This window comes from Bactrocera dorsalis, chromosome 5, assembly GCF_023373825.1.
Source record: "Bactrocera dorsalis isolate Fly_Bdor chromosome 5, ASM2337382v1, whole genome shotgun sequence".
NCBI classification, from domain to species: domain Eukaryota; kingdom Metazoa; phylum Arthropoda; class Insecta; order Diptera; family Tephritidae; genus Bactrocera; species Bactrocera dorsalis.
In genome coordinates, this window is record NC_064307.1 from 63292224 (window position 1) to 63307508 (window position 15285).

The following is a 15285-nucleotide window of genomic DNA, read 5'->3' on the forward strand; positions in this document are numbered from 1 at the left end:
TTTTAGTGATGATCTCTCCACACCGTGCGAAATCCCAACTGCGATCTACTTGACTTCATCGGGTTTGGGTACATTCTGGGGAGGTCTGAAGAAATAATTATATTTCTCCTTTCAAGGCTTCATCCTAAAAATCTGAGTACCTTATAAGAAACCCCAGATAAAGAAACTTCTGTGCTCTTTTCCTAAGTGCATACAGTTGATTCAGCGAAGCTCAATCCCATTAATTCCGTAACAAAAGCGGACGAAAAGAAAAGTCTATTGCCATTTTGTCTATATGAAAATCAGAAGTTCAACGAAGGGTTCTAAGAATTCACCCTGGAATAACAAATTTCACGTTAAAGTCCGCTCACGATGATCCAAATGGGCATATTGCAAGTCTTTCTATCTTGCTCGGCCGAATGTAGGTGGTACTGAAACATTACCAAAGACAACATCCGTCTCTACGTCGACTTTTGTGTTCGGAAGAAATATTCTATGGCATATGTATTTATAAATTTTTGGATGTTAGAGACAGTAGACGACGCGGTTGGAGGACTGAACACACTTTATAACGATATCGACAAAGATTCTGACTTCTATGCCCATTGTTTAAAGTGACCCGTTTTGAATGCGATATTTGATGATTTCAGCAAAAAGTCGGCATTCCTTTTAAGGGGTCTCAGATTTGAATTTATTAAGTTTCAATGATCGGTCTTTCAAAGCTATATAGAGCCAAAGGTTTACGATGCGATACTTGCTGATTCCATCAAAGTGAAGGATAAGCTAAGCTCAATTTGCGAAGCGTTTGGCATTAATGGGAGGGAAGGTTTCGGAAGAATCAATAACGAGACCTCACCATACTTTTCAAGTGATCACAGAATCTAATTTATTCATTATCAGTTAAATGATCGAGCTCTCAAAGCAAGAATAAAGTCCAGATAAGCCCAGGAAAATGGTCCAAAGATTTTGGATGTGATACTTGCTGATTTCAGCAGCGTGTGAAATAAAATAGAGCTTGGTTTGCGATGCGTTTGGCATTAATGGGAAAAAGGGTTTCGGATGAGTCAATAATGAGACTTCGCCATACTTTTGGAAAGGTCACAGTATATAATTTATTTACTATCAGTTAGATGATCGAGGTCTGAAAGCAAGATTAGCTCAGAAAAGAGGTCCAAAGGTTTTGAATGCGATACTTAGACCTTGGTTTGGCTTAGGCGCTAATGGGAGGAGCTGTTTCGAAAGAGTCAAACTCAATTTAAATCTCCGCAAACTCCTCAAAATTCCATAGTTTCTTATTAACTGCTGTTAGTTGACAGCAACAGGGTTGCACGGCCATATCAAAATGACAACGACTTATCAAGCTATCATCAAAAACGATGCTTTCGTATAGTTTCTAGCAAATTTTTTCAGCTTCTTCAATTTATTTTGCATTGCAATTTGACCTCAGCGAACGCGTGTCGTGGCGAGCATAGACGAAATTTATGTTCGTGCGCTTACGTTGACGTGTCTGTTGGTCTGGCGCTGTTCGCTTTTTGTTTGTGTATTCATCTAGTGCTATTGGCTGTTTGTGTTTCCATTCGTTCTTTTGCTCCGTCATTCGATCTTTCCGTTTCGCCACATTAGCTCTATTGCGGCTCTTGTAACGCTCTTCCCGTTGCCCGGTAGTTTGTTCGGTCGTTTGTTCAGTCGCTTGTAAGCTTCATTTAATTTGCTTTTTTCGCGTGGTCTTTAATATATAAATGTACACAACTGTTGTAATTTGTTGTTGCCTTTTTTCGAAGCTGATTGATGCCACTGCCACATTAATCAAGTTATAGTCGTTTTTGTGTTTATTGTTGTGTTGTGTGTTTCGGCTTTCAATGAACTTCGGCCTGTTGCCTTTTGTAATTTGTTGATCTTTTGCGATTTTATCGCTTAATACAATTTCTTTTACAAATTCCGTTCTGCCTCAACGCTGGAAGTTCATTAAAAGCCACGCGATCACACGTAAGCTCTCTCATTTTGGCGCGTCGATAGCAATGGCTCTGCCGTTCGCGACTTGTTTATGGCTACAAACTTTTGGCTCCAATTTCTGCGCTGATCTTGTCTATGCTCTTCCTTTGTATGTATGTGTGTATGTATGTACTCTTCCGCCCGTTGCGTGTTGCGGCACGATCGTTTAATCTGCCACATTTGCGTTCATCTCATGTCGAGCTTGAAGGCGGGCCACTTGAACTACATATAATATATTTAGCTTTATATATGGTACCCATAAATATATGTACATATATCTGTTTATATATGGATCATAGCATGTTGCCATCCAAATTTACCGCTTCTGGTTGTACGCAATTAGTTTGCGCTTTATTGTGCTGCTGAAAACTTCGCCACTTTGTCGGCATCGCATCATAAATCGCAGCAATGCTTGTTCTAGTTCAGCATCTAACGATCTGCCACACACAACCTATCTGTAGCGTCGATTCGAGTCCGTTACGCTCATTTGTCTAGGCTATAATTCAATTTCCTGTGTTAGTCTAGAGTTAAGCCGACTTTTTGATAGCAATTTATGAGTATATTAAACTGAGATGAAAACAATTTTGCAAGTTTTATCGAAAATTTATGGAACTAATCTTAATAATTCTCTTATTTCTGCTTTCTAATTTCAGGTAAGCAGTTGTTGTAGTTTCTGGCGACTTATTGAAGTTTTAAACTTAGCTTTGACCAATAGATGAGTATACATGTAAATTTTAATTGGAATTTTGAGCTGCTTGGTAGACCATTTCCTGGTAAATATTTGTTGATAATTTGTTATATGTGTATTTAACTTGACTAGAGCTCCTCTAACAAATAAAATGTCATCATGTTCATCGTCCGAAATAGGATATTATCTCTTGCTGTCTTAAAAAAAAACATAAAAAACTCTGTAGTTACTTAACGACATTTCTCAAGAGTTTAATGTAATGAATATCGCAAGCTATATGTGCCTTTTAGATCTACTATCTATGAGATCTCCAAACCTCTAACCAGATCTTCATTAAAATGTAGGTATGTAGCTTAGTATTGGCTAGTAAAACAATTTATATACCGGTTGAGAACTATAAAAGAGCATTATGAACGAACGAAAGTATACATTTTACATACCCCTCAAGAAGCTTGCCCTACTTTTCACTTAAATAGTCAAAGCTACGAATCGATCTAACAACAAGTAGCCAAAATTGTATGATTTTTAAGATTCAACCTTTGTTGTGAAATATCTAGAGCAGACACCAGGAAATAATGGAGCATATCTTTTGAACTTGTACCGCATTGGCAAGACTACGGTATAAGCATTAGGGGTCCACACGGTATCATACACTAGAGGAGGTATCGCCACAGAGTTTGAAAAAAAGTCAGGCGCAGGCGTTCTGAAAGATGAGTGGCTTATTGGCCTACCAGATTAACCTAACCTAACTAAACCTTGTCAGGTTTCTAGGTAAACCACGGTGGATAAGGCCCTGTTTCAAAAGACTACAGACTGGTTAAATTGACCGAAAGAGCTCTCCCGTCGGTCGCAAGAATTTTAGGCCAATGCTTGTTTCTGTGAAAAATTTGTCTTATACGCTAGAAATGGTCGCATTGTTCTAGTGTACGCTTAGCAGGCATTGTCCAGCGAATGCGAGATCCTTTTGGCCTACCAGATTAACGTAGCCTTACCTAGCCTTGTCAGGTTTCTAAGTGGACCACGTTAGATTTGGCCATGATTCAAAGGTCTGGAGACTAATTAAAGTGACGGAAAGAGCGGCCACGTCATTGCCCAGAATTTTTGGCCTTTCCTCGTTTCTTTTAAAAACGTTGTCTCTTACTCTAGAACTGGTCGCATGGATCTGGCGTACGCTTAGCAGGCGTCCTCCAGCTCCTCTCAGACTACGAGATCCTTCTGATCTAGGGTAGAAAGTAAGCGATCTATTGAACAACTTGTCTTTAGCAAAGTTCATTTGGCAGCAATCGCAAGAGTTCTTACTGGACATTGTCCAACATCATTTCAGCTGTGAAGCCAAAAATCCAGGCGAACTCAAATTGTCAAAGTTATATGGAGGATGGAGAAATGCTAACATCCAGACACTTTCTCTTCCATTGTCCATCCTTTAAAACTGAGGCTGCATCATTTCGGCGGTTATACCTTCGGCAAACCAGCTGACTTAGTCGTACCTGCCATTGGCCGCCTTAAAAAAGTTGTCATCGGCTCAAAGCGCTTTGTATAAGAGTTCTAGGCACCAACCGGCATCATAAGCTGTCCAAGTGAGATCACATTTTCATAATGTACCAGTAAACTTAATCTAACCGAACATAACCTTACAAAGTTCGATTTTATTTCGAAAACCAAGCTTCTTCAATTAAAATAACACTTCGATATATTTCTGTTGATTCAAAGCTTGTAGATTCCTTCGATATTTGGAAGTTTTCAAAGCTTATTTCCCAGCACATCTCCGCTTAGTCTATATGAGTATTTACTTTAAAATTAAAAAATGTCAGAAATCTTTTAAACTTAGTTCTAAATGTCTAGGAGTTCTTTAGGCACATCCAAACAAATTATAAAGATATCTCCATAAGCATTTGTGAAGACGAAAGAGTGTACCGCCCCTGAGTTGAACTGCGTTTAATGTTCTGCTACAGTTACTTGTTAGACACTCTAGAAAGCCAACTTTGAGAGAGAGGAGAGCAACATCGACCTATACGAGTATCAATGCACTTGTTATAGGCTCAGCTGGGATGGCCTTCAGTGCCCGCAATGAATTTTATTTTTCGCTTTTGACTCATTCCGTCATTCGATAGTTTGTCGGACAGTATCAAAGTCATATTCATAGGCCCACATCTCGTCACCAGTAATGAGGAGTTTGTTGAATGTTGGGTTCTCAGCTACCTATATCATTGATTTCAAATTAGCTTAGTATGTAGCTCCAGGTGTCGTTTTTGTGTCAATAATTGTCTTTATTTTCATTAGTCAAACTTAAGTATGCAGTGCTACGCTTGAAGAGTGAAAAACTCGATCTTTTTATTGTCTGAGGACTGATCATTACAATAAGGTTGGATCAAATTCAATAAGCTAGCGAGTTTTTAAGATAGCCGATATAATTTGTTCACTAACATACGAGCATATTAAAACGATTCAACTAGAGTCGAGCTGAAACTAGATCATATTGTCTAAAAGTCAACCTTAAGAAAGTACTGCAAGATACTACCTCTGCAGCCACAAGAACTCAGTAATAATGTACAGATCTGAAGACAACTCACTACAGTATAATTATATATCGAAATGGCTAAGCTAGCGAGTTCTTATGAGAGCTGATATGGTAACCCTTCAGTGTTCCCTCACTGCAAACAATCATTTTAATCATTTAACTCGAGTAAAGCTGTAACTGTATTGTCTAAAAGATCTTATATAAGCAGGACCTGAAACTGTATTGTCTAAAAGCTGTTTTATACGCCGAAAAATGTATGAGAAGTCTTCGCCTGCCTTAAAAGCAAGAAGCTGATTAACCTTTTTGAAACAAACAACCATAAAAAGACCTGATTGATCTACTCATTGACTGACGCCGGACAACCATAAGAAGCATTACTTCGCTGGAAGTACTTCGTTATGTAAACAACATATTTTGCTGCTTGTTTTCTTCAAAAAACGCCGACAGCTTATAAATTACTTGCGGTTGCTTAAATCAATCTTCTTCAACACATATTTTGGTTTTCAGAAGAAAATTCCACAATTATACGCCGTGTAATATTCTTCGCACTTCATTAATAATTACACGTTTAACCAAAAACAAATACAATTTTAGTACATTTCAAAAGCAAATATCCAGCGAAGATCACTGGCACACTTGAAGATCCGCACGCAAGCAATGAATTGCTTTGGCTGGCGTCAGCAATGATCCAATTAAAGAAGGTGTGCATGTGTGTGTGTGTAACAGGAATATATAACACACATGTTATTTGTTGTACTAGTTCAAAATGTGAGTTGAGGCACTTGTGCTGATGAATGCTACAGCAGACAGTTAGACAAGATCGACAATGAACGTTTTGTAGCCAGAACAAGTGATTTTTCTTTCGACTGCATGCAATTAAAGACAACAAAGTGGAAGTGGGGTGAGTAGAGCGGGGCGATTATGCATAGAATGCAACCGCAAACAACAAGCCAAACATGCAACACAAGATCACACACGCTTTGGCATACCTTGGCGTGCGCTTGTGCACCAAGTGCCGGCACAGTTAGAAGGTGTTGTTTGTTTTCTAAAACATGTTGTAAGTTGAGTGATCTGTGTTTTTCTATGCATTCATCTTTGATTTTTTTTCCTCTTATTAAATGCGTGTATCGCCGCCTACTTACCACAACTGCAAATCAGGGCATTTGATTCGACTTTTTGTCTAGAAATATTTCGAGGTGTGCTGTCAAGATGTGGCTCATCGATTTCCCTGTCCGTTGGCGTCAAGTTTAATTGTTGATAAACAGCTTTGTTGTATGCAACGCCGCTGACGTGTTGAATGTAGAGAATTTGAGGTATGTTTTTGAGCGCTGAAATGTTGCAGCTGAATTGAGAAATACCTTGAGGATTCATATGGGTGGTATATGTTACTAGAAGCATTGGCATGAGAGGTGCAATGAACCGAAAATATTTGTAATTTTGTTGATAACTAAGTATATTATCAAAAAAAGCTTGACCTAACCTCAAACGAAGTCTCGAAGTCGCGGAAGATAGAATGATTAAAGACGATCGTTTAGTGAGAAGTTCATTGCTGAAGGCTTTCTGTTACTAAAGATCTCTTTATATCAAAGACGTTCCATGAAATAATAACTCCTAAGATCTAGGACATCAAGTCTGAGAGCCTTTTTTTCCAAATGTTACCGATTTGGGCTCTGAGTTTGGCCACTGCATCCTTAATGGCTTTGTTGTCTAAGGACAATGTCGGAGAAAGCCGAAAATTATGAGTTGGGCTACAAAATGACGTCGGAATGGAATTAGGTCTCATAGACTATTTCAACTCTAATGGTAATCAGTTCTGAGGATAGTCTTGAGATTCGGGAGAAAACTTCCTAAGTTCCAGGGTTCGAAGTCATATAAAATATGGGAGCCCGTTGCCTATGAACTGAAAAAAACTAAATTTGAGAGGTCGAGACACAAAAGAGGCGACGATTTGGGAATAAGCCTAATACAAACAGTAATCGCATCTAAGGACAATCTTTCGAAGTTCGAATAGGTAATGGCCGAAGAACTGAAAAAAAAAAAAACAAAAGTGAGAAGGGAAGGTCTAAAGGAGGCAACGATATGGAATTAAGACACATCACTAAATAATTCATGCCAAACAGTAACCAATAGGAAGAGTCCATCGAAGTTTGTAAAGTGTAGAAAAATGAAACCAAAAGTGAGAGCTCGAAGCCCAAAGAAGATGAAGATGTGAGACTCTGATCCTCATCACGAAATACATCAACACTAATGGCAACCGCATCTAAGGATAGTTTTTTGAAGGTCGGTTCAGTAATGATCGGACGAAACCTTAATAATTTCCGATTGTGTTTCCGAAATACTGATGAAACCAAAAATGAGAAGTCGAGGCCCAAAGCAGGCGACGATGTGGGATCCATCGGACGATACCTTCCTAAGTTCACTAACGGTGACTACATCTAAGGACAATCTTGGTTGGTTCAATAATGATCGGGTATAACGTTCCCAGCATCCCCTTGCCACAGGGTTCAAAGCCATACAAAATATAGGAGACTGGAGGCTAACACTATGCCTCGTTATAAAAACTATGAAGTTGGATGACTTGCAGATTCACGCATGCATTCGGATATAATATCCAGTTCCAATTTGAGTTTCTAAAGCTTATTGCAGAATTGGTATTTGTTGGTATTTGCCATTTCCATTTATACCACTAAATATCAGTGGTAACCATTATTTAAATTTCCAGAGCAATAACCTCTTTATTTTCATTCACGTACACCATTTTTTGTACCATTTTCCGAGTGAATAACCAGAAGTTCTCTTGCAAACAGTTTCACTAGCATATATGTAACCCTGCATTGCACGATGTTGCACAAACGTTCGCTAACTAGCTAACTAAGTACTTTCACATTTAGACCTTCGCAGCCTTTGCATGCATCTTCACGTGATCCATTTACAGTGTCTGTTTCAATTGCAGCGCGCGAGGTACAGTCACTTTCATTGACGTGTACTCGCATAGTCTGCACTATGGTTTGCGACCAAGTCGCCTTAGTTATTTGCCACAAACGCTTTGCTGTGCTTCGCAGCTACTTAAGTGGCATGAAACAAATGTTATTTGCAACAACACCAACAGCTACTCGAAATTGGTGACTCTTTGTGGTGAATCTGCATACATATGCAGGGAAAATATGCGCAGTACAAGTTGGGTTTGTTGTCTCACAAAATGACCCTCGAAATTGTGCAGTGGCATTTGTGATGGTTGTATTTGTGGCGTTGGGATTTTCGCAGGGTCTTGTGGCTGTGATCGAGTGGTAGTGGTCTGAAACTATTTATATAATTGTCTGGATTGTTTGCCTCTAGGAAAATCTTTACTCTTCTGATTTTGTTCTCTAAACACTTGAGAAATTGTAGACGAGAGCCACACATTAGTGAAGCGAATATAGTGGAAATATAATCCAACTTAGAAGATGAGTTTCCTAGCCTATGCTCCTATTAATTTATAATACTTGTGTCTTTCTAACTTTACCAGGCCTAGTTCTTGCTGGAAGCTCTATCATAGGTTATCGTATTATATTGCTATTAGCTGGAACACTCATGAAAAATAGATATCGTCGAAGGTCTAAAAGGTAGACCATAATAAACTCGGAAGCTTTTTGAACAAACATCTTCAACGCTGTCAATCTCAATCTGTCAATAGGTCCAGTAAAAGTCTCTCATAGTGAACTTGGTGACCGTTTTCTAATTTCGTTACTATCAAATTGTGGTCCTCATATCAAATATACCAGTCCCTTGACTTTTTCATGACGATATCTGGTTCCTATGCAAATCTTTGGTGACTATAAATACATACTGTTCAAAAATAGATTAGAGAGCTAAAGAAAGATGGTTGAAACTTCATCTATAATACTTCAAAAAGTCAAAGATCCATTTTGTTCAAAACCTCTATTCTGGCTCCCTTCCAGACCTTTCTAACCCTAGCTACCGATTCTTTATTCAAAGAGACCATCAGTTCGTTGGCATAACTGACCAGACCTGAGTACCGTGGTGCCAAGGCGCACTCTCAAATCTTTGGCGTAGTATGATGAGTAGAATTCTTGAAAGGAGTAAAGAAACTTTAACTATGCAGTGCTCTCACTTTGAGCGTAGTAGTTAGTATATATGTACGAGTATCCATGTTAAAAGAGAGAGCAAGAAATTCCTCGCATAAAGTATATTTCATTCTTCTCTGAACTAAGTTGATCCCATCTGAAGTTGACTTTCGCTTAGCACTGAATACGGTAAGGTGTCAAGGCTTTTTGAAGTGGATTGTATTTTCATTAGACGTTGTCTTGTGTAGTTCCGTATCATTCTGATTGAGTCTGTTTCCTCATCTGGCCTACACATCAGGACGATACTCTGAAAGAGATGATTTGTGTTGATTTATTCTACGAAATATTGAATTATTTCCAGTTCGTTTGAATTGAATTGTACTTTCGTTAGACTTTGACTTGTATAGACACGTATCATTCTCATTGAGACTGTTTCCTCATCAGACCGATACTCTGAAGAAGATGGTTTGTGTTAATTTATTCTACGAAAGATGGAATTATTTTAAAATCTTTCAAAATGGATTGCATTTTCCATTAGATTATAGAGGTTAGATATAGGATTATAGAGATACGTATCATTCTGACTGTTTCCTCACCTGACATATGATCCATCAGGCCGATACTCTGAAAAGGATGAATTGTTTTGATCGATTCTACGAAAGATTGAAACACTCCTTTACTCAGATTGATCCAGATCCAGAAAATAATAGCTGGATTTTCCCCAATCATCATGAAAATATAAAGAACGCAGTTACTTTAGACTAAGTCAGAAAATTGTATGAAGAACCCGAGTTTTTAAATTGCTGTCTGCAGCATTTTCTTTACTAGTCCAGATATGCGCAACAGGGTTGCTTCGCTATAACACATGCAATCATATAGAAAATGTTGCAACTTGTACCATAAGACTTCACCTTGACTTAACTACTATACCCTATAACAACGTTCAGAACAGAATTACTGTTTCTTCTTCAGGAATTCAATGACAACTACCACTGTAAGGCTCCACTTGATGCAAATACTTGTACAGGTACAAATATGTGTATGCTGCAGTTGATACCTATATCCAAGGTACCATCATGGTCATCATCAGGTACATATATGTATACAAGGTACCATTATGCCAATTCTTTAAAGAGTACATGCTTTCGGCATACATTGATTGTTCTTTAGCGACGAGCCGACAATTTTAAAGCTTAAAATTTGCAATTTGCGTCGCTTTTGCTTCAATAACATGCACTGCTGCAGCATATTCTGATGCAAGTATGTTAAATTCGTAAAGCTTTGTATAACCAAAGAACATGCGCTTTGTTTGCGCCAAAATATTCTGCGAAATGTTCTTTGATTATTCGCTAGAAAATATTTATTTCGGTTGTTGCAAAAATCGCAGCGATGAGTAAATTCTGTGGCACACACATACACACTTATTTGCAAAGCTTTGGGTTTGAGTTATTTGGAATCTTCACCGTTGTTGCCGATTTTAATGGCGTGCTCATTTAGTTTCTACGTTGCCAAAGATTTATGACGCTGCTATTTTGGGCTTCTCGTTTTTCTTTGAAAGATGCCGAATATTTTCGAGGAATGAAGTCAAATAAATGTTGCACAATTCTTTGGAAATATATATTTTTTGTGTAGTGATTTATAATGAGTTAAATGTATGAACGAAATCGCAATGAGTCTCAAGAAAGCTCATGCGAGCTGGTGATAAGAGTACGAAATTGATGCAACTTATTTTCGTGAGATAGTTCCACATAGAGTTCTGTTGAAGTTTCAAGTTGTCCAAAAGTTTAAGTCTAAACTAAGTTAAGTCTGAACTAATTCTGAATTAAGTCTAAACTGAATTCTTATAAAACCTTTTTTTCACAATCAAAAAGGTTTTACTTTGGACGTGTGAGAAAGTAGACATCTCAACGGAGATCAGTTGGACAGAAACGTGTACTGCTTAGACAAAGGAAATGATCACTATCTGGTTCACCAGAAATGTTCCGGATGGTTCAACTCGTCAACAGGTTCTGGCAGCAGATTTTTTGGTGTACTAGAAGGGTAAACCTAACGATTTCCTCATTTGAGCCTTAATCGACCATTCTGTACCGAAAAAATGTTCTGTCATCAAGGCTGATTGTAGGGCCGATTGTAGCGCCTTAATGAAATAACATTTTTTCGGTATGAGGCAAAAAATCTAAAGCTTGCCTTTCCTTTAAATTAATTTAAGAGTCGAAACCTGTCTCTTTGGTAAACTTCTGAAAGCATTGAGTATTTGGCGTTACGGTGTCAAGGTCATATTGTGAAGTTTTCCGCTTTAGTTAGAAGAGTTATAACACTCTCTTCCTAGTCATATACATATTTGTAGAATTAATGCCATAATACTGCCCATAGATATCTTGTTACTATAATACGCTAACTTGGAATATTGAAATTTAAACTTGAACAAGTTTGAGTTCGGTCCGATCGGACACTCCTAGACTTTGTATAGATTGCTGAGTACTGACTACTGTAACGCCAAAAGATTTCGTATGGCATTTTAACGAGAGTGACACTGATTGATTATATTAAATTATATTATATTTCGGGCCTGATTAGTGCGAGGGAAACTACATCGAATTGTTGCAATTGAAACGACGGTTCTTTGTGATACGAAAATGCTTCAAGACTTGGATCAAGATGCCTCCATTCATCAGGGAACCACAATTCAACCAAGCCATCCAGTCAAAGCAATCAAAGGTATACCATCCAAGATGAGTTAATCTCAGTCTAGCTGAAGTTTGAACATCTCGCGAAAGAAATCAATTACTTCTGTTCTTTGGGATACACCAAACTTTTTGGGAAGCATCAAGAGACCCTCATTTATCAAAGAAGCACAATTCAACCAATCCATCCAGTCAAACTGATCGAAGATATATTATCCAGGACGAGTTAATCTCAGTCTAGCTAAAGTTTGAACATCTCGAGAAAAAAGTCAAATACTTCTGTTCTTTGTAATACAAAGAACGCTTTGGTAAGGATCAAGAGACCCCCATTTATCAAAGAAGCATAATTCAACGAATCCGTCCAGTCAAACAGATCGAAGGTATGACCTTCAAGACGTTGTAATCTTAGTGTGACTCAAGTTAAATTGTCTTGGGATATTCCTACCAAAACTGCTTCCAGACCACTTTGACAGTTGGCGTTCGTCTTAAATGATCAGCGTGACGACCTGAGTCGATTTAGCCATGTCCTTCCGTCCGTTCATCTATCCTTCTATCCATTTGTACAATTGACAACTATTCTCTCAGTTTTTGAGATTTCGAGCTGAAATTTTGCGCATATATTTTTTTATTCAAAACGCTGCTTATTTGTTGGACCGGCTCATTTCGGACCACTTTAGAATATAGCTGCCATACAAACTCCACGATCCGGATCAAGTTTTTGTATGAGAAACTATTTTATTTGAAGAGGTATCTTCACGAAATTTGGTATGTCTTATTATCCAAAGCAAAGGCATAACCTAACAAGAAATTTTTCACATCGGACCACTTTAACATATAGCTGTCATACAAACTGAACGATCAAAAGAAAGTGCTTGTATGGGAAACTTTCTCATTTTCCAAGATATCTTCGCGAAATTTTTCATGGATTATTGTCTGAGGTAGCAATGTAATCTCTGAAGAAATTTTTCAAATCGGACCACTTTAGCATATAGCTGCCATACAAACTGAACAATTGCAATCAAGTTCTTGCCAAGTCTTGCTTCAAGTCTTTTATGCCATTTACAAGCAAATAAACTTCTTAAAACGCGACATTAATCACATGCAACAACAACAACAATGACAAACATTTTAAAACCTCACATATCATAACTTGCCGACCATTAAAAGCGCGCGCTATGACGGCTTGTTGCTAATGTTTAATTCGCATGTTGCATGTAAATCATAATCAGTGGCATTGAGAGGCAACGGAAACCAGCAACAATTGAAGATGCCGACAGCGTAGGGAAACAAAGCATATAAACAACAATAAAAGCGCTTGTAAATACAAACATAAATAACAATAATAAATGACGGCAATACAATCGAGAGCGAAATGTGGCAAGCAAAAGTGTTGCACGCGTGCGCCGGAGGCATCAACAGTGCAACGCGCATAGCACGTACTGCTTTCCTTAGTGGCAAATTGCGCGCGAAATCAGCGGCAATGCAGCGCATGGCTTGCTTGTTGCTTTTTTTTAATTTTTTAATTTTTTTTAATTTTTGAGATTTTTTTCTGAGTCGCCGGCGCTGGCAACAATAACGATTTACAGCTGTCAGTTTGCGTGGCATAATAATAATAATAACAACAATATTGTTTCAAGCAACGCAAAGCCAACAATTCATTAAAGCAATAAAAAAGCAACAACAATGTTGTTACAACAATGGTGTTGCAACAATGGCGTTGCAATGAAAGTGAGCTGAGAAAATGTTAAAGGGAAATGCTGCCGCTGATGATGATGGATTTCATTTTAAAGCCAAGAAAATGTGCGTGTTGCTGTTGCAACATGTCTGCGGCACAGCGCATACCAAAAGCTGTGAAAATTCGTGTTTACTTTATTTTAAAATATTTATTTAATGCAATTACTTTGTTTTCGTGCGCAAGTGTGTTGCAACTGCACCCATACGCGCGAACATGCAACATTGTAGCATACATTTGGTGGTATTATTTGTGCAACACATGCATGTTACTGCTACAACACTTGACATTTATGCTTGCCACGTTGCTGTATGGCATATGCGTGGGTAAGTGCAACAACTAGTCAGTCAACTAACCTTTGTGGCACTCAACACACCGCACCAAGCAATCAGCCAACCCTCACATCCCTCATGGATACATCATTGACATGCAACATGCGCTTTTCTTCTAATGTTGCACCTCTCATTCATGCCACCGCAATCGTTGTGTCATTGACTTCGTCGTTTTCGCTTTTATTTTAATTGCAACATGCAACAATATGACGCGCGAAAATGAAATATGCGCAAAGCAGCTCAATGCAATACTCAGTTGCTGAGGCACATTTGAACAATCGTTTTAATGTTGTGTTCAGCGATTTTTTTTACCTCGGGCCTTACGTGGGCCGCTTTGGCTCGACGCCAATCTAACGTGATGTGTTATGCCATTGTGCGGCACAATCAAATTCGCCGCTTGCATGCAAGTTGCCGGGTGCATTCGCTTCAATAATTGCGCATCGCTGATTTATTTAAATTGCAATCGCCGATAAATCACAAAATAAACGTTTGCGTTGCATGCAATGTTTTGAGGGAAGCGCTGATTGCGCGCTTCGCTTAGAGATTGGCGAGATGTTGTGTAGATTTTATGAATTTTATGGGAAAATGTTTAATATTTGTGACAGGTAAACTTATTGCTACACTTCACAAATAAAAAAAATAATAATAAACCAGTTTTCATAGGGAAATTAAATATTTATTATACAGTTTGTATGGCAGCTATATGCTTTAATGGCCCGATCTGAACATTTTTTTTCAGAAATAATAGCAGTGCTTTAGATTATAATCCATACCTAATTTCGTGCAGATATCTTGACATATAGAAAAGTTTTCCATACAAGGTCTTGATTTTGATCAATCAGTTTATAGGGCAGCTATATGCTATAGTGGGCCAATCTGAACACTTTCCTGGGAGATTGCAGCGTTGCCTTTAACAATGATCCATGTCAAATTTTGTGAATATATCTTATGAAATAAAATAAATTTCCTATAAGGACTTGATTTTGATGTGTCAGTTTGTATGGCAGCTATATGCTAAATTCGTCCGATCTGAAAATTTTTTTTCACATATTATAACGTTGACTAATATAATAATCCGTGCCTAATTTCGTGAAGATATCTTTTCATATAGAAAAGTTTTCCATACAAGACTTTGATTTGGATTGATCAGTTTGTGTGGCAGCTATATGCTATAGTGATCCTATCTGAGCAATTTTTTCTGGAGATTGTAACTTTGTTCCGAATAATAATCCATGCCAAATTTCGTGAAGGAGTCTCTTCAAATAAAAAAGTTTTCCATATAAGAACTTGATTTTG

The 15285-nt window shown here is 38.0% G+C and overlaps 1 protein-coding gene across 2 annotated transcripts in view; it reads left to right on the forward strand.

Annotated features, from left to right (window-relative positions):
- The window catches only part of LOC105224044 (frizzled), a 204220-nt gene that overhangs the window by 129391 nt on the left and 59544 nt on the right, over positions 1–15285 (forward strand). Inside the window, exon 5 of one of the 2 annotated variants that reach the window (XM_049457094.1) lies at positions 2625–2752. The exons of the other annotated variant lie outside the window; for it this stretch is intronic. Within the exon in view, the coding sequence (XP_049313051.1) occupies positions 2625–2641 (17 nt within the window). The 3' untranslated portion in view covers positions 2642–2752. Of the gene's footprint in view, positions 1–2624; positions 2753–15285 lie in introns of those variants that run through there. 2 annotated transcript variants of the gene reach the window in all.